Here is a 22,837-nt window from a genome sequence, read left to right as displayed (position 1 = left end):
GCGTGAAATGCATCTATAATTCTATGTAAATGGGAGAACCTAAAAACAGAGCGCCACCTTCCTCCTTCCCCTCCTTCTCAGTAGCAGCTGCCATGTAGGTAGATTTTATCTCGTATCTCAGTAATGGGAAAGTGTCTTCACAGAATACAGATTTTACCTCAGAATTGAGATTTTTGATAATGACTGATCAATTTTGGCAGAGAAAGAAGCGGATTTCTCTGATAAGATATATTACAAAGGTGCTTATTTTCATTTGTACTATTGATTTAAATTTTAATTTAATAAAAAACAACGGTTACACTTTAACCCCTTTCTGACGTGTGACCTGGGCCGATTGGACCCATGACGTACTATTAGGTCATATGGCGATCGCAGCATTGCGGGGGCAAGGGGAGGTGATCGCAATACTCGCCTCCTTTCCCGGCCTCCAGCGCTGTCTGCCGCGGCTTCCCCGATGTCGTCATGACAAAATCCGGGTCACCATACAGCAGGAAGATATTTTGGTCATGCGCAGTGCATGACCAAAGTATCTTCTGCCTCTGCAGTGCTGACAGCCTGTATAGCGCAGGGATTGTGCTCCATTCCTGTGCTATACAGGCAATCAGAATAAAAAAAGTGAAAGTCCCATAGTGGGACAAGGTGTAAAAGAAAAAAGTGAAAAAAAAATTGTAAAAATATAATAAATAAATAAATAATCCACCAAAAATAAAAATATAATGTACCCATCAATAAATATTATTATGAAAAAAATAAAATAAAAGAACACACATTTGGTATCGCCGCGTCCGGAACAACCTGACCTATAAAACTGTCCCACTAGTGAACACGGTAAAAAATCTAAAAATAAAAAACGAAGCAAAATACAATGCTTTATTATCATACTGCCAAACAAAAAATGGAATAACACGCGATCAAAAAGACAAATATAAATAAAAATGGTACCGCTGAAAACGTCATCTTGTCCCGCAAAAAACAAGCCACCATACAGCTCAATCAGCCAAAAAATAAATAAAAGTTATAGCTCTCAGAATAAAGCGATGCAAAAAATATTTTTTTCTATAAAATGGCTTTCATTGTGTAAAAGCGCTAAAACATAAAAAAAACTATATAAATGTGGTACCGCTGTAAACTTACTGACCCGAAGAATAAAGCTATCTTACTAATTTTACTACACGCGGAACAACATAAAAAAAAAAAAAACATAAAAACAATTCCAGAATTACTGGTTTTTGTTTATTCTGCCTCCCAAAAATCTGAATAGAAAGCGATCAAAAAATGTCAAGTGCCTGAAAATGGTACCAATAAAAATATTAACTTGTCCCGCTAAAAACAAGCCCTCACATGACTCGGTCGGCCAAAATATGGAAAAATTATAGCTCTCAAAATATGGCGATACAAAAACTAGATTTTACAAAAAAATGCATCTTTTAGTGTGTGACAGCTGTCAATCATAAAAACCCGATATGATTCTGGTATCACTGTAATCGCACTGACCCGAAGAATAAAGTCATCTAATCACTTATACAACACGAGGAATGGCGTAAAAAAAAAGAAACGTAGGGGCTAGGGTTGGGATTTTTTTCAAAAGTAAAAAAATAAAAAATGATATGGCGACTAGTGTTGAGCGCAAGTGCTCGCTACTTGAGTTTGCATCGGGTGCTCGGGTATGCACTTAGTATCACGGGTGCTCTAGTGACATGCTCGAGTCTCCGCATCATATGCTTCGTGGCCAAAATAACCTTGCGGGGATTGGCTGCCATGCACGAGCGATCCCCCGCATGGGTTTTTTTTGAGTGTCTAATAACCGTGAAACATGCGTGTGGGGACTCGAGCATGCCACTCGAGCATGCGCAATACATGGTGAGTACCCAATGCAAACTCAAGCAGCGAGCACTCGCACTCAAGACTATCATTCAATATGATGACCTAATGTTATCAAATTCTGTGTTGTACCTCTGGATTCAAAATGTTCACTATACCCCTTGATAAAATCCTTGAGGGGGGTGTAGTTTCCAAAATGGGGTCACTTGTGGGGGGTTTCCACTATTTAGGCACATCAGGAGCTCTCCAAACGCGACATGGCGTCAGCTCTCAATTCCAGCCAATTTTGCGTTCAAAAAGTCACACAGTGCTCCTTCCCTTCTGAACTCTGCCGTGCTTCCAAACACTGTATTTTCCCCACATATGGGGTATTGGCGTACTCAGGAGAAATTGCACAACAGTATTTGGGGTCCATTTTCTCATCTTACCCTTGTGAAAATAAAAAAATTGGGGCTAAAACATAATTTTTGTGGAAAAAAGTTTGATTTTTTTTTTTTTTCTTTTTGATTTTTTATTTTCACGGCTTCATGTTATAAACTTCTGTAAAGCACTTAGGGGTTCAGAGTACTCACTGCACATCTAGAGAAGTTCCCTGAGGGGTCTAGTTTCCCAAATGGTGTCACTTGTAGGGGTTTTCCACTGTTTAGGCACATTAGGGGAACATCCGCTAATTATTCAAGCAAATTTTATATTCAAAAAGTCAAATGGTGCTCCTTCTTCCGAGCCCTGCCGTGCGCCCAAACAGTGGTTTTCCCCCACATATGGGGTATCCGCGTACTCAGGAGGAATTGCTTAACAAATTGCATGGTGCAATTTCTCCTGTTACCCTCATGAAAATGCAAAATTGGACGCTGAAAAACATTTTTGTTCCTATTTTTACGGCTCAATGTTATAAACTTCTGTGAAGCACCTGGGGGTTCAAGGTGCTCACCACACGTCTAGATAAGTTCTCTGAGGGGTCTAGTTTCCAAAATGTTGTCACTTGTGGGGGGCTTCCACTGTTTAGGCACATCAGGGGCTCTCCAAACGCAACATGGCTTCCGCTAATTATTCAAGCAAATTTTACAATCAAAAAGTCAAATGGCGCTCCTTCCCTTCCGAACCCTGCCATGCGCCCAAACAGTGTTTTTTCCCCACATATGGGGTATCTGCGTGCTCAAAGAAAAAATGGACCCCAAAATTTGTTGTGTAATTTCTTCTCTTACCCCTGCGAAAATAAAAAAGTTGGGGTCTAAAGTAACATTTTTGTTCCACATTCCAAAAATTCCCGTGAAGCACCTGAAGGGTTAATACACTTCTTGAATGTGGTTTTGAGCACCTTGAGGGGTGCAGTTTTTAGAATGGTGTCACTTTTGGGTATTTTCTGTCATAAAGGCACCTCAAAGTGACTTCATATGTGATGTGGTCCCTTAAAAAAAAGATTTTGATGGAAAAATGAGAAATCGCTGGTTAACTTTTAACCCTCATTACTCCCTAATAAAAAGATTAAAAAAACTTGGTTCCAAAATTGTGCTGATGTAAAGTAGGCATGTGGGAAATGTTATTAACCATTTTGTGTGACATATCTCTCTGATTTAAGGGCATAAAAACTAAAATCTTGAAAATTGCCAAATTTCCGTTTTTTTCACAAATAAACGCAAGTGATATCAAAGACATTTTACCACAATCATGAAGTACAATATGTCACGAATAAACATTCTCAGAATTAGGGGGATCCATTGAAGTGTTCCAGAGTAATTACCTCATAAAGTGACAGTGGTCAGAATTGTAAAAATTGGCCCGGTCATTAAAGTGCAAACCACCCTTGGGGGTAAAAGGTGTTAACCCTTTCATCCCTGAGCCTGTTTTCACCTTCCTGACCAGGCCATTTTTTTCAACCCTGACCAGTGTCACTTTGAGGTGATAACTCTGGAACGCTTTAACGGATCCCACTGATTCTGAGTGTTTTTTCGTGACATATTGTACTTCATGATAGTGGTAAAATCTCTTCGATATGACTTGTGTTCATTTGTGAAAATATCGGAAATTTGGGGAAAATTTTGCAATTTTCAAACTTTTTTACTTTTTATGCCCTTAAATCAGAGAGATGCGTAACACAAAATGGTTAATAATATTTCCCACATGTCTACTTTTACATCTGCACAATTTTTGAAACATAATTTTTCTTTGTTAGGAAGTTTTAAAGGTTAAAAGTTGACTAGTAATTTTCTCATTTTTACAACAAAATTTACAAAACTAATTTTTATAGGGACAACATCACATTTGACGTGACTTTGAGGATGCTACATAGGAATTAATGGAATTTAGCTTTTTTCACAAAAATGTTACTTTACACCCCAATTTTTTTTTTATTTTCACAAGGGTAACAGGAGAAAATGCACCATACAACTTGTTATGCAATTTCTCCTGAGTACACCGATACCCAATATGTGGGGGAAAACTACTGTTTGGGCGCACGGCAGGGCTCAGAAAGGAAAGAGTGCCATTTGACTTATTGAATGCAAAATTTGCTGGAATCATTGGTGGATGCCATGTCGCGTTTGGCGAGCCCCTGATGTGCCTAAACAGTTGAAACCCCCCACAAGTGACACCATTCTGGAAACTAGACCCCTCAGGGAACTTGTATAGATGTGTGGTGAGAACCTTGGACCCTCAGGTGCTTCACAGACGTTTATAATGTTGAGCTGTGAAAATGAAAAAAAAAAAAAAAAAAAAACATTTTTCCCACAAATGTATTTAGCCCCAAATTTTGCATTTTTCACAAGGGTAGCAGGAGAAAATAAACCCCAAAATGTGTTGAGCAATTTCTCTTCAGATACCCCATATGTGGTCAAAAGCTACTTTAGAGACACAGTGCAATGCTCAGAAGGGAGGAAGTGCCATATTGGAGTTCAGATTTTACTGGACTGGTTTGAGGGTGCCATGTCACAGGCTCAGAAGGGAAGGAGCGCCACATTGTAGTGTTCAGATTTGGCTGTTATGGTTTGTGGCTGCCATGACCCACTGGAAGAGCACCTGAGGTGTCAGAACAGCAGAATCCCCCCCCCCCCCCCCCCATAAGTGACCCTATTTTACAAACTACACCTCAATGAATTCTTCTATTGGTGCAGTGATCATATTGACACTACAGGTGTGTCACAGAATTTTATATCATTGGGCAGTGAGGAAAAAATGAAATTTTTATCCCAAATTTTGTTTTGGTTTCAGATTTTACATTTTCACACTTGGAAATGAGTAAAAATGGCACCAAAATTTGTCTCACAATTTCTGCTGAATGTAGAAATACCCGATATGTGGCTGTACAGTACTGCTTAGCCACGCGGCGAGACTTGGGAGGGACGAAGTGCTACTTACCTCCTGGAGCTCAGATTTTCCTAGATTAGTTTGCGGACTCCTTATACAGAGCCCCTAAGTGCCAGAAGAGCAGAATCCCCCTTTGTGACCCCATTTTGGAAGTTATACCCCTTTGGGAATTTATCTACAGGTGTAGTGATTATTTTTACTCAATCGGTGTTTTCCAGAAACAAGTAGTAGTGGATGTTGCTGAGTTAACATTGCAAACTGCAGTTGTAGTGACCAGCTCATGCTTATAGAGACACGCACCCGTAAATTAGGGGGGGGCTCTCATCGCTACAGAAATGCCAAGCATAATGCAAAATGTGGTTTAGGCACACTGGGGCTCAGAAGGGAGAGGGGCATTTGGATTTGGGAGTGCAGAATTTGCTGGATTTCTTTTGGAAGTGCAAGGAACCATAGCGCTTTTCCAGAGCTTTTTTGTGTTACGAGTAACGTGGAAGTGCCCTATATTTCTGTTGACAGATGAAAGACCTGAGTGGGGACTTGCTTTTTTGTGGATTGAGTTGAAGCTTTTATTGGGAAAATTTTACATAACCTTTTTGGATCACATTTTATCCTGCGCTTTACCCTGGGCACTTACTATGGGGTTTCCATCTAAATCTCGGAGTGACAGATGAAACCCCCGATGGATCCATTGACTATAATGAGACAGCAGAGTTACTCTGGACTCCGTCTGGCCTCTGTTCAGCGTTGTCCTTTACAGAAGTGCACAAAACTGGCGGACTGTGCTTTTATGCACACCTAAAGAGACCAACACCGCCGGATCAGAGGTCCACAGTGCCTCCATGTGCCTCATTGTAGAGAATCTTCTACAGGGGTTTCCATCTGAATCATGTATTCAGAGATTTAGACTGAACCCCCGGTGTACGTGCTCAGCGTAGAGCGCAGAATAAATGTGAGCCGAGCCTTACTGCAATCTTTGGGAGACAGAATGAACAAATCAACAGCAGGTCAAGAATTAACTTTTATTCGGTGTGATTACAGTGATACCAGATTTATATTGGGTTTTTATGTTTGGCTGCTGTCATACACTATGAGATGCTTTTTATAGCAAAAACTGCATTCCCATATTTAGATGGCTGAAATATGGAAAAATTATAGCTAAAAGTCATGTGACTGCTTCTGTTTTGCGGGACCGTTTTTGTTGGTACCATTTTCGAGTCTTTTGATCGTTTTCTACTTGATTTTTGGGAGGTAGCATGAACTAAAACCTGGAATTGTTTTTTTGCGTTTTTGTTTTATGCCGTTCCGCATGTGGTAAAATTGATAAGGCAGCTTTATTCTTCGAGTCAGTACGATTACAGCAATACCACATTTATATCGGTTTTTATGTTTTGTCACTTTTACACAAACGCTTGTATAAAAAAATAATTACTTTTGCATCCCCTTTAGTCTGAGTGCTATTCATTTTTTAGTTTGTACGCTTACTGAGCTGTATGGCAGCTTGTTTTGACGTTTTTATTTACATTAGTCTTTTTGATCACCTTTTATTGCACTTTTTGTTCAGCGATATGATGATAAAGCATATTTCTTTTGCCTTTTTTTTTTCTCTTTTGTGTTCACTGAAGGGGTTAACTAGTTGGACAGTTTTATAGGTCTGGACATGGCAATACCAAATGTGTACTTTTTTTGTTTTATTTTTACATAAATGTATTTATTGAATTAAGATTTTTCATTAGTAGCGGAGACCCTGGAGAACACTATCAGTGGCAGTTTTTCCAGTCCCTGATCATGTGATCGCCATTATTCAATGAATAACGGCGATCACGTGAAAATAAAATAAAAAAACCCTGATGCGGCTAAACAATTTCTCTCTTCTGACATGTTATATTATGTCCCCAGTCCCCCACAGTACCTTTTTTGTATTGGATCCGCCGGCCCCCTCCTTCTGCTGAAAGAAAATGGCGTGCCCATGCACAGTGCGCCCGTCAAGATCTGGCAGCCGCTGGGATTTTTTTTCATTGGCTGATGACTTTTGATTACTGTGATGGACCCTTTCAGTGATCAAACGCCCCAATATGGCAGCACATGGGCTGTACATCTCTCCTCTCTTCATGTAGTTGTTCTGGGAGAGGAGAGAGATTCATTACGTCAAAGTGTGGTCCTGTCAGAGAAAAAGAAATTTTTAGGCATGGCACCAGTGTACACATACAAAAATGGACATGTGACATTTCGGATTTCGGCAACACTGCACTTTTCAAACCAAAAGCAAGGTGTACATACATATAAAACTTTTTTGAAGGATACTACCTTGTTCCTTGGTTGTAAAAACTGAATAATCCGAGTGGAGGGTTGTACCAAGTTTTACTGCGGAGCAGGCATCACCCTGATTTGCTCCAGGAGTGAAACTGAATCGGTCTCTGAAGCAAAGCAGTTTTCAGTCAGTGACGACTGCTCAGTCGTCACTGCAGAAACATCAGAGACAGGACCAAGTTCCGCAGTTCCCTCTACACTGTGGTATCCCGACAATTTCTTTTCTCCTCACATTCCCCCCTTTTTAGCAGCCCCTGGTATAAAAGTTGATGTAACTAATTTTACTCCCTTTTGATTTTTTTTTTTTTTTTTTTTTTTTTTTTACAAATTTTCATTACCCCAGAAGTCCTACAATTGATAGCCCACCAAATACATTTATATGCCCGTCAATACATTTCCCAAAAACCCACATCCTTTTTATTCCTGTTCATGGATCTCCACAAATGTCCCCAAGATAAAATAAAAAATAGGTATTACCTTGAAAATGGGTTTAGTGTAAAAAAAAAAAAATACTCCTACTGGGCAACAAAATCTGTCCACAGCACCCCTGTATTTCCAGCTGTCATGTCTCAAGCCCGTTATGAAACCCAAATGAGATTCCTTAATTTTAGTGACAATTCCCAATTAATTCCTTAATTTTAGTGACAAGCCCCCCCCACCCCACCCCCAAGAACTGACCCCCAACTACGATTCCCTGGACAAATTGAGACCCCTAATTTCCCCCCTAAAAGATTTATTTTTAATTTCTTATAACCCTGAGCAAAATGTTAGTTGACGAGTCCTTGATTAGTTTCAAGGGCCGTCTGTTATTCTGTCAATTTTTTTTTTTCCCCTCCAAGTGCCAAATACATCAAGCTGTACAAAATGTGAGAGAGCACAACAGTGTACACAGCCACCTTTACAATTTACAAAGGTAGGGACTGCCACATTAACCACCAAACTGCCCCAGGCAATTTGCATCTCAGGTAAAATTGTCTGGCAGCTAGTGACACCCTTTCTTCATCAAGCATACCACGTGTACACAGACAACTACTACACGAGTATTCCCCTATACAAATCCCTCCATGCTGCAAATACAGGAGCCTGTGGGACAGTCCGAAAAAAAATAGTAGGTTTTCCGTTGCAGTTGGTGTCCAGACTTTTGGAGAAGAGGGGTGTCATTGTCACGTGCAAGTAACCAATTTCTTGCAGTGAAGTAAAATTACAAGGAGGATGTCTACATGCTGACCACGCTGCATGTGGCCAACACTGTGACTGTCAGAGATGGGGGCGCCACCAGGGATCAGCAAAAACCGGTCTGCATTACAGACTGTAATAAATTTATGGGAGGCGTTGACTTGTCAGACAAGGTGCTTCAGCCATACCTGGTGAAGCGCAAGACCAGGGCCTGGTATAAAAAGGTAGCAATCTACCATATCCAGATTGCTACCTATAATAGCTTTGCCCTCTATAAAAAGTCACAAGGAGCACTCCGTTTCCTCTAGTTCCAGGAGAAAATTGTCTAGTGTCTCCTATTTGACTCAACTTCACAGGAGGCTGTCTTCGAGTTAGAGGATGTCTGGAGACCATCAGTGACATTTTATTCGCTTGTCCCCGCCATTCCCACCAAAAACTGTCCCCAAAAAAGATGCCGGGTTTGTAGGAAGGACGGTAGGAGTGAATCCTGGTAGTATTGCCTTATATGCCCATCCCAACCAGGCCTTTGTGTCACCCCATTTTGAAATCTAACACACAACTTCCCATTAGACATGAATAAGACCAAATTGTGCAGTAGCATATTTTTTTTTTGTTTTGTTTTTTTTCTGTTTAGTGGGCCCCAGTAGAGAAGAATTTTTATTGGACAAGTAATAAAAATAATATATTAATCAGTAAAACACATTTTACCACATATTACAATTAATTCCAGAACTTGATCTCTTGCATACCAAACTCTATTATTCAGACAAATTCTTGTCTACATGCCCATGTCTGTATACTCCAGAATAAGGACCCCACAAATGTTCTTGAAAAGTCAGGTCATTTGACAATTAAATATTTTTGACCTTTCGTCTTAGTTTGACTGTTTTTACGACTGTCTTGCTACACACAAATTTTGTTTTAATTTATATTGGTGATACGGGAATAATCATTTTATTGGAGGATTTTTAATAATCAGGTTGTACCGTACCTTGACACTATGAGCTTTACTGCATGGTTCTTGCCGAACCTCCTGTACCAGACAATACTTTCAGGATTCAGTAGGTGCTTTATTTTTTTGTGCATATAGCGGTTACTACCTTGGAGGCGGGAGCTTGCTATGGTGTACCACGTCTATTGGCACATTTGTCTCTCATATAGGGATTGATGGAGCTAAACAGATGTTGTATGACTAATCTCTTTGAAAGATAGACCCGTCATTCCTGCCCTGCTGGTGTTCTTTCATCTTTAGAACAAACTCAGGTTTGGTACATAGTTGGCTGCATTTTCCTCCACATTTTGCCCTTCATTCCAGTACAGTTTATTCTTCCTGCTACAATATACGCAATTGCAAGACAACTGTTTTGTTAGCAAGATCAAGTTTTATAATCCGCAAATGTGTTTTAGGGGCATGCGTCCCTTTTGAGTAATAATTCCTAGAAGGATTTTCTTGTTTGGTAGCTCAATGTCTCTGTAAGCTTTGAATGGGTTCTGGAATTCCATCATATTTACCCTAAAGACCAAAGGGTGTACCTATTATAGGCACAGTCGTGTGTCCAGTACTCATATTGGTGCCATATTGAATGTATTTCTGAACATTGAAAAACTAGTGCAAAAAAAATTGAGGTGTATTCCTCAGAATGTCCAAAAAAAGATTCAAAAGACAGGAAAAAAAAATGCAAATTGTAAAAGATAAATACACTGCTCAAAAAATAAAGGGAACACTCAAATAACACATCTTAGATCTGAATGAATGAAATATTCTCAATGAATACTTTGTTCTGTACAAAGTTGAATGTGCTGACAACAAAATCACACAAAAATCATCAATGGAAATCAAATTTATTAACCAATGGAGGCCTGGATTTTGAGTCACCCCTAAAATTAAAGTGGAAAAACACACTACAGGCTGATTCAACTTTGATGTAATGTCCTTAAAACAAGTCAAAATGAGGCTCCGTATTGTGTGTGGCCTCCACGTGCCTGTATGACCTCCCTTCAATGCCTGGGCATGCTCCTGATGAGGTTGCGGATGGTCTCCTGTGGGATCTCCTCCCAGACCTGGACTAAGGCATCCACCAACTCCTGGACAGTCTGTGGTGCAACGTGATGTTGGTGGATGGAGCGAGACATGATGTCCCAGATGTGCTCAATCGGATTCAGGTCTGAGGAACGGGCCGGCCAGTCCATTGCTTCAATGCCTTCATCTTGCAGGAACTGCTGACACACTCCAGCCACATGAGGTCTGGCATTGTCCTGCATTAGGAGGAACCCAGGGCCAACCGCACCAGCATATGGTCTCACAAGGGGTCTGAGGATCTCATCTCGGTACCTCTGGCGAGCACATGGAGGGCTGTGCGGCCCTCCAAAGAAATGCCACCCTACACCATTACTGACTCACTGCCAAACCAGTCATGCTGAAGGATGTTGCAGGCAGCAGATCGCTCTCCACGGTGTCTCCAGACTCTGCCACGTCTGTCACAAGTGCTCAGTGTGAACATGCTTTCATCTGTGAAGAGCACAGGGCGCCAGTGGCGACTTTGCCAATCCTGGTGTTCTGTGGCAAATGAAAAGTGTCCTGCACGGTGTTGGGCTATGAGCACAACCCCCATCTGTGGAGGTCGGGCCCTCATACCACCCTCATGGAGTCGGTTTCTAACCGTTTGTGCAGACACATGCACATTTGTGGCCTGCTGGAGTTCATTTTGCAGAGCTCTGGCAGTGCTCCTCCTGTTCCTCCTTGCACAAAGGCGGAGGTAGCGGTCCTGCTGCTGGGTTGTTGCCCTCCTACGGCCTCTGGACACTAGGCTGACAGACACCGCAAACCTTCTTGCCACAGCTCGATGTTCCATCCTGGATGAGTTGCACTACCTCAGCAACTTCTGTGGGTTGTAGAGTCCATCTCATGCTACCACAAGTGTGAAAGCACAACCAACATTCAAAAGTGACCAAAACATCAGTCAGAAAGCATTGGTACTGAGATGTGGTCTGTAGTCTCCACCTGCAGAGCCACTCCTTTATTGAGGGCGTCTTGATAATTGCCAATAATTTCCATTGATTGTCTATTCCATTTGCACAACAGCATGTGAAATTGATTGTCAATCAGTGTTGCTTCCTAAGTGGATAGTTTGGTTTCACAAAAGTTTGATTTACTTGGAGTTATATTCTGTTTGTGTTCCCTTTATTTTTTTGAGCAGTGTATTTTGATTTGAGTCCTCAGTGGTTGATACCATCTTTTCAGTTAGCCATTAAAAGGTAACAGGTTGCAAGCTTTCGAGACTACTCAGGCCTCTTCATCAGGCTAGTGTAACCCAAAATCTGAAGAGTCACATATTTTATACACAATATGGCACAGAAATAATCCCAATCCTGGTATGCATGGCACCCCATCTCTCATCCTGGAGTGCGGCGCCAGAGTACGCTCTTGCCCATACCGCACTATCTGGCGCCATTTTGCTGAAGACACACTGCAAATATGTCTCCAGTAAAATGGCATGGATAGCGCATGCTCCGATTGCAACGCCTCACTCCTGCCCCGGTCTCCGGCTAAGAGAGGCACTTCGGCAACGCTCCTCCCGGTCAGGTAAGTATGGCGCCGGAGATCGCGCTATGCGTTCTATGTCTAGGCAAATAACGTGATCTCCGGCGCCATACACACTCCTCTTGCCTGTAACGGCTCCATGCGTTCTTCTGTCTGGAGCCAGACTGCGCAGGCGTGTCTAAACGTGGGGAGCAGTGAATATTCCGGCAGAGCACCTCAGTGTGAGATCAGTGTCTGCAGCAGAGAGGAGGCGAGTATAATTGTTTTTTGTTCTTTTTTTTTCTGTGTGCAGCGTGATGAGAATCAGGGAGAGTCATACACATCAGGATAAGGGGCGCCAAGCATACCAGGAAGAGTGTGTGTTTGTGTGTGGTGGTGGTAGGGGGGGGGCGGCCATGCATACCGGGATGGGGGATATTAGCAGAATTGGGGGACATTACCCCTATAACAGTGTGAGCAGCAGGCCCCTGCCTCCTTAACAGTGCATCATGACCACATTGTTTGCTTACATTTTTTTTTCTATTTTCCTCCTCCTAAAACCTAGGTACGTCTTATAGTCCGAAAAATACGGTAAATCTGAATAGGTCCCTAAAGAAACAGGTTTTATAAATTTTGTTTAAAAAAAAATTAGAAAATGCTTCGAAAGTTTTAGCCCCGCTAACATCCTAGCAAAAAAATTGTTTCTAAAATCATGCAAACGTAAAGTAGACATATGGGAAATGTTATTTATTAATTATTTTGTGTAGTATATCTATCTGATTTAGGGGCATAAAAATTTAAAGTTTGAACTAATATATATATATATATATATATATATATATATATATATATATATATATATATATATATATATATATATATATATATATATATATATATATAATAATTAGTACAGACCTTAAGTTTGGACACACCTTCTCATTTAAAGATGGATTTTTCTGTATTACCTTGACTATGAAAATTGTACACTCACACTGAAGGCATCAAAACTATGACTTAACACATGTGGAATTATATACTTAACAAAAAAGTGTGAAACAACTGAAAATATGTCTTATATTCTAGGTTCTTCAAAGTAGCCACCTTTTTGCTTTGATGACTACTTTGAACACTCTTGAAGTGAAATGGTTTTCACTTCACAGGTGTGCCCTGTCAGGTTTAATAAGTGGGATTTCTTGCCTTATAAATGGGGTTGGGACCATCAATTGTGTTGTGCAAAAGTCAGGTGGATACACAGCTGATAGTCCTACTGAATAGACTGTTAGCTGCTTTTTTCTTGCCATAATACAAATTCTAAGTAAAGAAAAACGAGTGGCCATCATCACTTTAAGAAATGAAGGTTAGTCAGTGCGAAAAATTGGGCAAACTTTGAAAGTGTCCCCAAGTGCAGTTGCAAAAACCATCAAGCGCTACAAAGAAATTGGCTCACATGAGGAAAGGAAGACCAAGAGTCACCTCTGCTTCTGAGGATAAGTTTATCCGAGTCACCAGCCTCAGAAATCGGAGGTTAACAGCAGCTCAGATTAGAGACCAGGTCAATGCCACACAGAGTTCTAGCAGCAGACACATCTCTACAACAACTGTTAAGAGGAGACTTTGTGCAGCAGGCCTTCATGGTAAAATAGCTGCTAGGAAACCACTGCTAAGGACAGGCAACAAGCAGAAGAGACTTGTTTGGGCTAAAGAACACAAGGAATGGACATTAGACCAGTGGAAATCTGTGCTTTGGTCTGATGAGTCCAAATTTGAGATCTTTGGTTCCAACCGCCGTGTCCTTGTGCGACGCAGAAAAGGTGAACGGATGGACTCTACATGCCTGGTTCCCACCGTGAAGCATGGAGGAGGAGGTGTGATGGTGTGGGAGTGCTTTGCATGTGACACTGTTGGGGGTTTTTTTCAAAATAGAAGCCATACTGAACCAGCATGGCTACCACAGCATCTTGCAGCGGCATGCTATTCCATCCGGTTTGTGTTTAGTTGGACCATCATTTATTTTTCAACAGGACAATGACCCCAAACACACCTCCAGGCTGTGTAAGGGCTATTTGACCAAGAAGGGAGTGATGGTGTGCTACGCCAGATGACCTGGCCTCCACAGTCACCAGACCTGAACCCAATCGAGATGGTTTGGGGTGAGCTGGACCGCAGAGTGAAGGCAAAAGGGCCAACAAGTGCTAAGCATCTCTGGGAACTCCTTCAAGATTGTTGGAAGACCATTTCCGGTGACTACCTCTTGAAGCTCATCAAGAGAATTCCAAGAGTGTGCAAAGCAGTCATCAAAAGGTGGCTACTTTGAAGAACCTAGAATATAAGACATATATGTTCAGTTGTTTCACACTTTTTTGTTAGTATATAATTCCACATGTGTTAATTCATAGTTTTGATGCCTTCAGTGTGAATGTACAATTTTCATAGTCAAGAAAATACAGAAAAATCTTTAAATGAGGCGTGTCCAAACTTTTCGTCTGTACTGTGTAATATAAATATAATAAATATGTGTGTGTGTGTGTGTGTGTGTGTGTGTGTGTGTGTATTATGTATTAGTGCCTACAAGTAATATTCAACCCCCTGCAGATTTAGCTGGTTTGATAAGATGCAAATAAGTTAGAGCCTTTAAACTGCAAACGAGAGTAGGTTTTATGAACAGAAGCATAAATCTTACAAACCAAAAAGTTATGTTGCTCAGTTGAATTTTATTAAATTTTAAACATAAAAGTGTGGGTCAATTATTATACAACCCCTATGTTTAATATTTTGTGGAATAACCCTTGTTTGCAATTACAGCTAATAATCGTCTTTTATAAGACCTGATCAGGCCGGCACAGCTCTGTGGAGTTATCTTGGCCCACTCCTCCATGCAGATCTTCTCCAAGTTATCTAGGTTCTTTGGGTGTCTCATGTGGACTTTATTCTTGAGCTCCTTCCACAAGTTTTCAATTGGGTTAAGGTCAGGAGACTGACTAGGCCACTCCAACACCTTGACTTTTTCCCTCTTGAACCAGGCCTTGGTTTTCTTGGCTGTGTGCTTTGGGTCGTTGTCTTGTTGGAAGATGAAATTACGACCCATCTTAAGATCCTTGATGGAGGAGCGGAGGTTCTTGGCCAAAATCTTCAGGTAGGCCGTGCTATCCATCTTCCCATGGATGCGGACCAGATGGCCAGGCCCCTTGGCAGAGAAACAGCCCCACAGCATGATGCTGCCACCACCATGCTTGACTGTAGGGATGGTATTCTTGGGGTCGTATGCAGTGCCATCCAGTCTCCAAACGTCACGTGTGTGGTTGGCACCAAAGATCTCGATCTTGGTCTCATCAGACCATAGAACTTTGAACCAGTCTGTCTCAGAGTCCTCCAAGTGATCATGAGCAAACTGTAGACGAGCCTTGACATGATGCTTTGAAAGTAAAGGTACCATACAGGCTCGTCTGGAACGGAGACCATTGCGGTGGAGTACGTTACTTATGGTATTGACTGAAACCAATGTCCCCACTGCCATGAGATCTTCCTGGAGCTCCTTCCTTGTTGTCCTTGGGTTAGCCTTGACTCTTCGGACAAGCCTGGCCTCGGCACGGGAGGACACTTTCAAAGGCTGTCCTGGCCGTGGAAGGCTAACAGTAGTTCCATAAGCCTTCCACTTACGGATGATGCTCCCAACAGTGGAGACAGGTAGGCCCAACTCCTTGGAAAGGGTTTTGTACCCCTTGCCAGCCTTGTGACCCTCCACGATCTTGTCTCTGATGGCCTTGGAATGCTCCTTTTGTCTTTTCCATGTTGACCATGTCTGAGTGCTGTTCACAAGTTTGGGGAGGGTCTTAAATTGTCAGAAAAGGCTGGCAAAAGAGATCTTTAATCCACACATGTGAAGCTCATTATTCTTGGTGCCTGAACTACTTCTTAATACTTTAGGGGGACCAAACAGAATTCTTGTGGTTTGAGGGGTTGAATAATAAATGACACTCTGAATTAACTTTTAACGTTTTTTTAAAAAAAAAGAAAAAAAAAATTGCTGCAGTGCATTTCCCACTTCCAGGCTGATCTACAGTACAAATGTCACAATGCCAAGTTAATTCCGCATGTGTCAACCAGCTAAATCTGCAGGGGGTTGAATACTACTTGTAGGCACTGATTAATATATATATATATATATATATATATATATATATATATATATATATATATATATATATATATATATATATATATATATATATATATATATATATATATATATATATATATATATATATTCTCTATCGCAACGCATATCAACCAAAATTTTGAAGTAGATTGTCTGAATCACTGGGTACATTGAAGCGGTCCAGAGTTATTACCACATAAAGTAACACTGGTCAGATTTCAAAAATTTGGCCTGGTCATTAAGGTCAAAATTGTCTCAGTCACTAAGGGGTTAAACCTATGCTCTTACAGAGAAAACTGTCAATCACTGGACCGCCTACTGGACTGAAGATTTTAGAAAGGTTTAAATGAATAAAACACTGGTTATACTGAACCTTTCTCACAAAGCTAAATATTGCTTTACTCTACTGCTCCTTTATAACATGGTGCCAGCAGATAGTGCTTTATTTTCATGGTGACAGGTTTTTGTTAAGTGTTGTGATTGTTTGGCTAACCTTTTTGTAGATAGTATTGCATAGCAGCCCATGGTAACTCATAAGTCTGGATTGACAGATGGAGTCCTCTCCATCTGTCATACTCATTGGGTGCTGAGGCTGCTATAAACTGTAGAATCTACTGTCTGGAAGAGCACAGTGTCTTTTGTACAACGAAGCAGGCACGGTTTGTGTACCTGCCTATCGCTGCATTGTAAAAGTACTTGCAGTTGTTACAACACGGAGCAGAAGGCCGGTAATCCTTTATTGCACTCCATGGCAGATGTTTGTTTTCATTGGTCTAGACTAATGTGATCCCATATGGTCAGTGGAAGTGGAGCAACACATGCCAATACTGAATAAAATATATAATCGAGAGAGCTTTGAATGCAAGTAAACTTGTAATTTGCCCAAATCACATTACTAATTGAGCTGCTCCTTCCTTACAGGTTGTCACAATGGGACTCTTTCGAACAATTGCCTTGTTTTACCTTGGAAGTTTTGACAGCATTGTCCGTCGCTGCATGATGCAAAGGGAGCGCTGTGCGAAAGAAGAGAAAACGGACTGACCATTACATACCAAGAACTGCATATGCTTGCTGCTAAAAAGCACATGACCTGATGAAATTCCCACCCTTTCACTTCATCAACTTTCCAGCGTGACACTTATATGTACAAAGATCATGAAAGTGCATATTGATAATGTTTGCTGGCAACCAGCATGATACTATGCAAACTGCCTTGAAAGTCCTTTACACTTTGAATGACTTTTGTCTCGAAAGGAAAATGAATAAACTGGAGATGGTGCATACTACGCTACTTATTTGATATGTTTGCATCCCTCCATTCTTTTAGATGCACTTTTTTTTTCTTTCCTGTGAACAGCTAGCTCTTCTGAAGTAGTAGCCAAATTTGCATCTTGTAAACCAAGCAAATTGCTGGTGTTCAAAATATATATGACTCTATGGTTTGTCTACCCTCTCGTGCCTCACAAAGATGTTTCCATAACCTGCTGTCTGTGTGTGCCACGGGCAAGGTCTTTTATGTGGAAAATGGTCTAATTTACAAAAAAAAAAATGTATACATTGATGACTACATAAATTCTTAGTTTTATATGATTGAAGAATTGGTGTATATCAAGTTCTTAAAGGAGTTAAGTACTAGGACATCTCCTTCTCGATTGCTATATTCCACATGTAAAAAAATAAATAAATAATGGCCTCCTGGTTCTCCTGAGGTTCGCCTGATGTTATGCTGCACGAGTCCTGTAGTGAAGCTGATTAGCTCTCATTTCCTTTGAATGTAACTGACGTTCAGAGGAAGTCAAAGGGCAGCCACAGCTTTTACTACTTCCTGATGTCCGTTTTGTCTGAAGGAAGTGAGAGTGAAGCAGCCACTGATTGGCTGGAGGGCTCATGTGGCAAAATGTCCCGCGAGCCCCAGCAGACCAAGTGCTGCTGTTGCTCAAGTAACTTCGGTAGCAGATGGGAGTATAGACCTCTGTGGTTTTACTCTGGGGAATACATAGTCCTTGCAAAGGGGTTGTCAAAGTAGTGGACAACCCTTTTAAGACTTGCTGTAGTTGAGATGTTTTGGACATGGCTTTCTCTTTTACATACTTTTACACATTTCATTTTTATGCAATAGTATTAATCTACTAGGGTATGTTTACACTACAGTATTTTAGTTTTTAATTTACGATTGTCAAAAATGCACATTTTTCAATCAGGATACACTGCAGGACTTCTCATTTTCACTGGAGTTTTGTAAACCTGAAGCATGTGGGCTTTCTCAGCATTTTTTTTGTCTTACTGATTTTTTTGGGCTTTTTTAAATCTATTAACCAATGAAGAAAATTTAATTCTTAAAGATTCCTGACAAAATGTTCAGGCGTCTTTTTAGCCTTACCATTGACTTCTTTTAAAGTATTGAACGTCTTCCTAGAGAAAAGTGGCAGAACAACGTGCATGTTACTTCTTTTAAACACTTTGACGTCTTTGAAAGCCTGAAGCATTTAAAAGATGTTTAGAAAGCTTGAACTCACGAACAGCAAGTGGTTTTCCCATATAAATTAATAGGATTATTATTTTTCATCTTCTGGTTAGCATTTATCCCACTTTTTTATTTATTTTTTTTATGCATGCGCCCGCTCAAAAAATAAAAAAACAGAAAAAAGATGTAGTTTGAACATACCCTTAGATAGATTTCTACCTCTATGCACCCTCCAAATACCAAAGTGGTACCCCAGACTTATTATATTGATGACTGTAAAGCGTAAGTTTTAAACGTGTGGTTTTTTTTTGTTTTTTTTTTAACTATTGGTAGAGGCATTGGATAATTCAGGAAATTTCAACTACAATCAGTGTTTTTAATTTTTGATAGTATGGCCTCATACATGACTAGTGTTTGATAGTTTTCCTTACTGATAGAAGTCTCGTGTGTAGTGCAATGACACAGCGCAAATGCCTTTTTGAAAAGTTTTTGTTACCTAAAAGAGAACATGGCTTGCTTGAAATGAAGATTTTATTTTGTTTTGTAATATATATTATATTGATGAATCCTGCTTCTGCACAATATTTGCTATATTCAGGGACATTTCATACTATCTGAAGTTGTTTAGGAATACCTAGAGCGCATGATGTGTTGGAGATTCTGCTAATTGTGTTAAAATTTCCCCATTTTGACTAATCCTGTCATTTAGATGGTCCGTTTTTTCTCCCATAAGAGAAAAATTGACCAATTTAGATTGATCAGTGTGTGTGGCCTGAGTCATCAGTTTTTCTTTTACGTGGAGAAAAAAAAAGTGCTTTTCCACAGTCTCCTTTCTGACAGTCCGAGAAAATCGGACCGCACTCAATCCAGACATGTGAGTGGCACCATATCCCATATCATGGGTATGAGTGCTATCCATGAAAACCATGGATAGCACTTGTACAAGAATATTTGATGTCTGAATAAGGCATTAGGCTGTATTTGTTAAGGAAATTGAACTGAAATTCTGCAGCAGAGTACAGTCCAATGGAAGGTAATGAGAGTTTAACCAGAACCATTTGCAAATGGTACGAGTAATCTGCTGCAGATACTAGACATGCTATACATTTTCAAATTTACCCGAAACCTAGAATATAAGCAATGAGCAAATACCCAGCAGTAAGGCTATGTGCCCAGATGCAGAATTGAAGCAGAAAATTTCTGCAGCGTTTCTGCATGTTCTTGGCAGTAAAAACGCTTGCGGATTTTACACGCGTTTTTGCATGCGGATTTGACTTGCGTTTTTCAAATGCATTGGGACCTCAAATCCGCATGCAGAAATGCACAAATAATGGACATGCTGCGGATTTTTCCACAAGGAAAATCCGCTGCGGAAAATTCCACAGTATGGGCACAGAACATGCAGATTTTCATTGGGGATCATGGGGCACGGATTACCAAGTGTTTACACTGCAGTAATTCCGCAGCAAAAACGCTTGAAAAACGCATAGTGGGCACACAGCCTAAGACATGGGGTACTTGGTTGATACTATTTTGATCAAAAGTGCGTTATGATAGGGCAAACCTTATCAGGCTGGGCCCTAACCTTAGCATCACACCTCACTATGTGCCATCAGGCCTCAAAATAGACTGGGGAAGAGCAGGACATTAAAGAGGTTGTCCACTACACATAATGCCCCCATCGATTTTAAACTGTGTAAAGAAGTGTTTTTTTAATTACTTTGAATTGTCATTGTTGCCTGTGAGAGGCGCTATCGCTGACCGCTCACTAGACATCACGTGACCCAGCTGCAGCCGGCTCTGGCATCCGCTGATGTCACGTCACGTTCCGGGTGTGACCCAGTGGTGCGCACCCTCCTGATTGATGGGCTGTGGGCGGCATTTCACCGCATGTCATAGCCCAGCATCCACCACGGGCTTTCCCAATGAATGTAGAGGAGAGGGAAAGCGCACGGTGGATGCTGGGCTGTGACGTGCGGTGAAGCCCCGCCCACAGCCCATCAATTGGGGGTGCGCGTCACTGGACACGCCCGGCTACAGCCAGAATTTGACATGGCATCAGCGGATGTCGGAGTCGGCTGCAGGCAACAATTCAAAGTAATTACAAAAACACACTTTCACACCTCTCGATGAGGGCATTATGTGTTGTAGTGGACAACCTCTTTCAAATAGATAAGATGCACAGCCCAATAAAAGGCTCAAATTTGTAACACACCCACTGTAGGCTAGCACTACACAGCTAACTTAGCTGCAACACATGTCTTGCGGCCAAACTTGCTAGTTGTTGCTACACCACAGTGCCAAACAGGTGAAATATAGCCCTAGCCTAATAGACTTTAAAAGAAAAAAAAACTTGCAGCTATTAATTATGGCACAAAGGGTAAAATAAGCTATATGTGAGCCAAGCCTTGGCATATTGTGATACTATTGTCATTAATACTGGGTGATTTATTGGGGTCCTTTGACTGCATTAATACCTGCAGTCAGTGTGTTGCTTATGTTGCCAGGGTTGATTGCAGTAGCTCAGGGCAATAATGTGGACCTAGTACTTTTTTTTTTTTTTTTTTTTTTTTTTTTCCTTGTGGAAATTTAGCATTAATTATGTAGAATTATTCTCGGTAACGACACAAATTGTTGACGAAAGGGAGTTTGTCAGCACTGTAGGTGCACTGGACTCTTTGCATGGCTAAGTAGTTCAGTGCACCTACCCATCTACGCCTCCTCTTCCTTGATTGACAGTTCTGGCTTTACAGGGGCCAGAGAAAGGTGTGAACTATGCCCACTGTACACAGCACCTGTGCTTTGTTTGAACAGTGCAGACAGACTCCCTTGAAGGCTTAAGGGACTAAGTGAAGTGCATATTTCTAATAACTCCTTCCAGGTTTATTTCTTTTATCATATACTTTATTAACCTGTATTAGATGTTTTCTGTCTTTCTTGTGTTCATTACGGATGGTGTGAAGTCCTCTCATAACCACTTCCAGCATTCCTCTATAGATTAGGTATTATTATGCTGTCTTACTGTGACTGTAAACGGAAGACTTTTTCTTAATTGTCACTATAAATTTCATGTTGTTGGGTTCATAAGCTGTTTATTGCCTAAAGTGGTCGCTGCAGTTCGTTCCTCCAAGGTCACAAAATGGAATAAATTAAAATTAAAAAAACATACGTTAGGTTTTGAATATATTAGTATTTGCATTGATTACCATAATACAGAAAGGCATTTTTTTTCTGTTGGATGAGCCTGACAGAACTGATTAACTCAGCATTTGGTACATCCAGTAGAAAAATATGATCTGTATCTCTAGAGAATTGACCTTTTACTGATACTATTGGTTTCAATCTGCATTTCAACAATAAGTATTAAATTGAATAGCTGTACTAAGTGGTGTAAAATTTAATTTGCCTTATACCAATGGCATTGAACAAAACACTGGTTCATGTTATGTCGTATATGTACATAGTACCGTAAGCTTCATCTACTAATTGTTGTTTTTGTGTATGAACACACTTTCATGACTTCTACAGAGTTTATTGGGTAGTTGTACTTCAATGCTGCTCCCTCTTATGATATAGAAGCAATATACACAAGTCATACATTAATGTCATATGCATGGGCCTAATAAAGTAACATTCTGCAACGATAAGTATGCGAACATGAAATATATGAAATTTGATTTGCAATACTGCTCTAGAAAATAGAAATAACTGAGAAATCTTAGCGCATAAATTGGCAAATTCATGTGTACCTGGTAGCCACAGTAAGGCGTTTCTCGTTACCAGGACCTATCAATGCGTATCCTCTTAAAAGTCTGCATATGTATAGGAAGGTAACAACCATGGCTACCAGGTACACATGAATTGGCCAATTTATGCGCTAAGATTTCTCAGTTATTTCTATTTTCTAGAGCAGTAATGCTATTCATATTTCACGTTCGCATACTTAGCGTTGCAGAGTGCTACTTTATTTGTTAGTTGTATATGGAGATGGCTGCTCCTAGTAAGCACCTGTATACACCTGTTTCTTGTTTTAGAAGTGACGGTCAGCCTTTTATGTTTATGTACAAGGGACTAAGTTCATACGGCC

At 40.6% G+C, this 22,837-nt stretch overlaps 1 protein-coding gene across 1 annotated transcript in view; it reads left to right on the top strand.

The window, feature by feature from the left end:
• Positions 1 to 21,304, top strand: part of KDSR (3-ketodihydrosphingosine reductase) — a 47,968-nt gene extending 26,664 nt beyond the window's left edge. Inside the window, exon 10 of the mRNA XM_073678670.1 lies at positions 17,208 to 21,304. Coding sequence (XP_073534771.1) covers positions 17,208 to 17,327 — 120 coding nt within the window. The 3' untranslated portion in view covers positions 17,328 to 21,304. The remainder of the gene's footprint in view (positions 1 to 17,207) is intronic.
• Positions 21,305 to 22,837: the final 1,533 nt, after the last annotated feature.

The sequence above is a fragment of the Phyllobates terribilis genome, unplaced genomic scaffold (assembly GCF_046119375.1).
Source record: "Phyllobates terribilis strain yellow unplaced genomic scaffold, ASM4611937v1 Scaffold_4__5_contigs__length_816908805, whole genome shotgun sequence".
Lineage (NCBI taxonomy): Eukaryota > Metazoa > Chordata > Amphibia > Anura > Dendrobatidae > Phyllobates > Phyllobates terribilis.
This window is presented reverse-complemented; position numbering and strand designations above follow the sequence as displayed.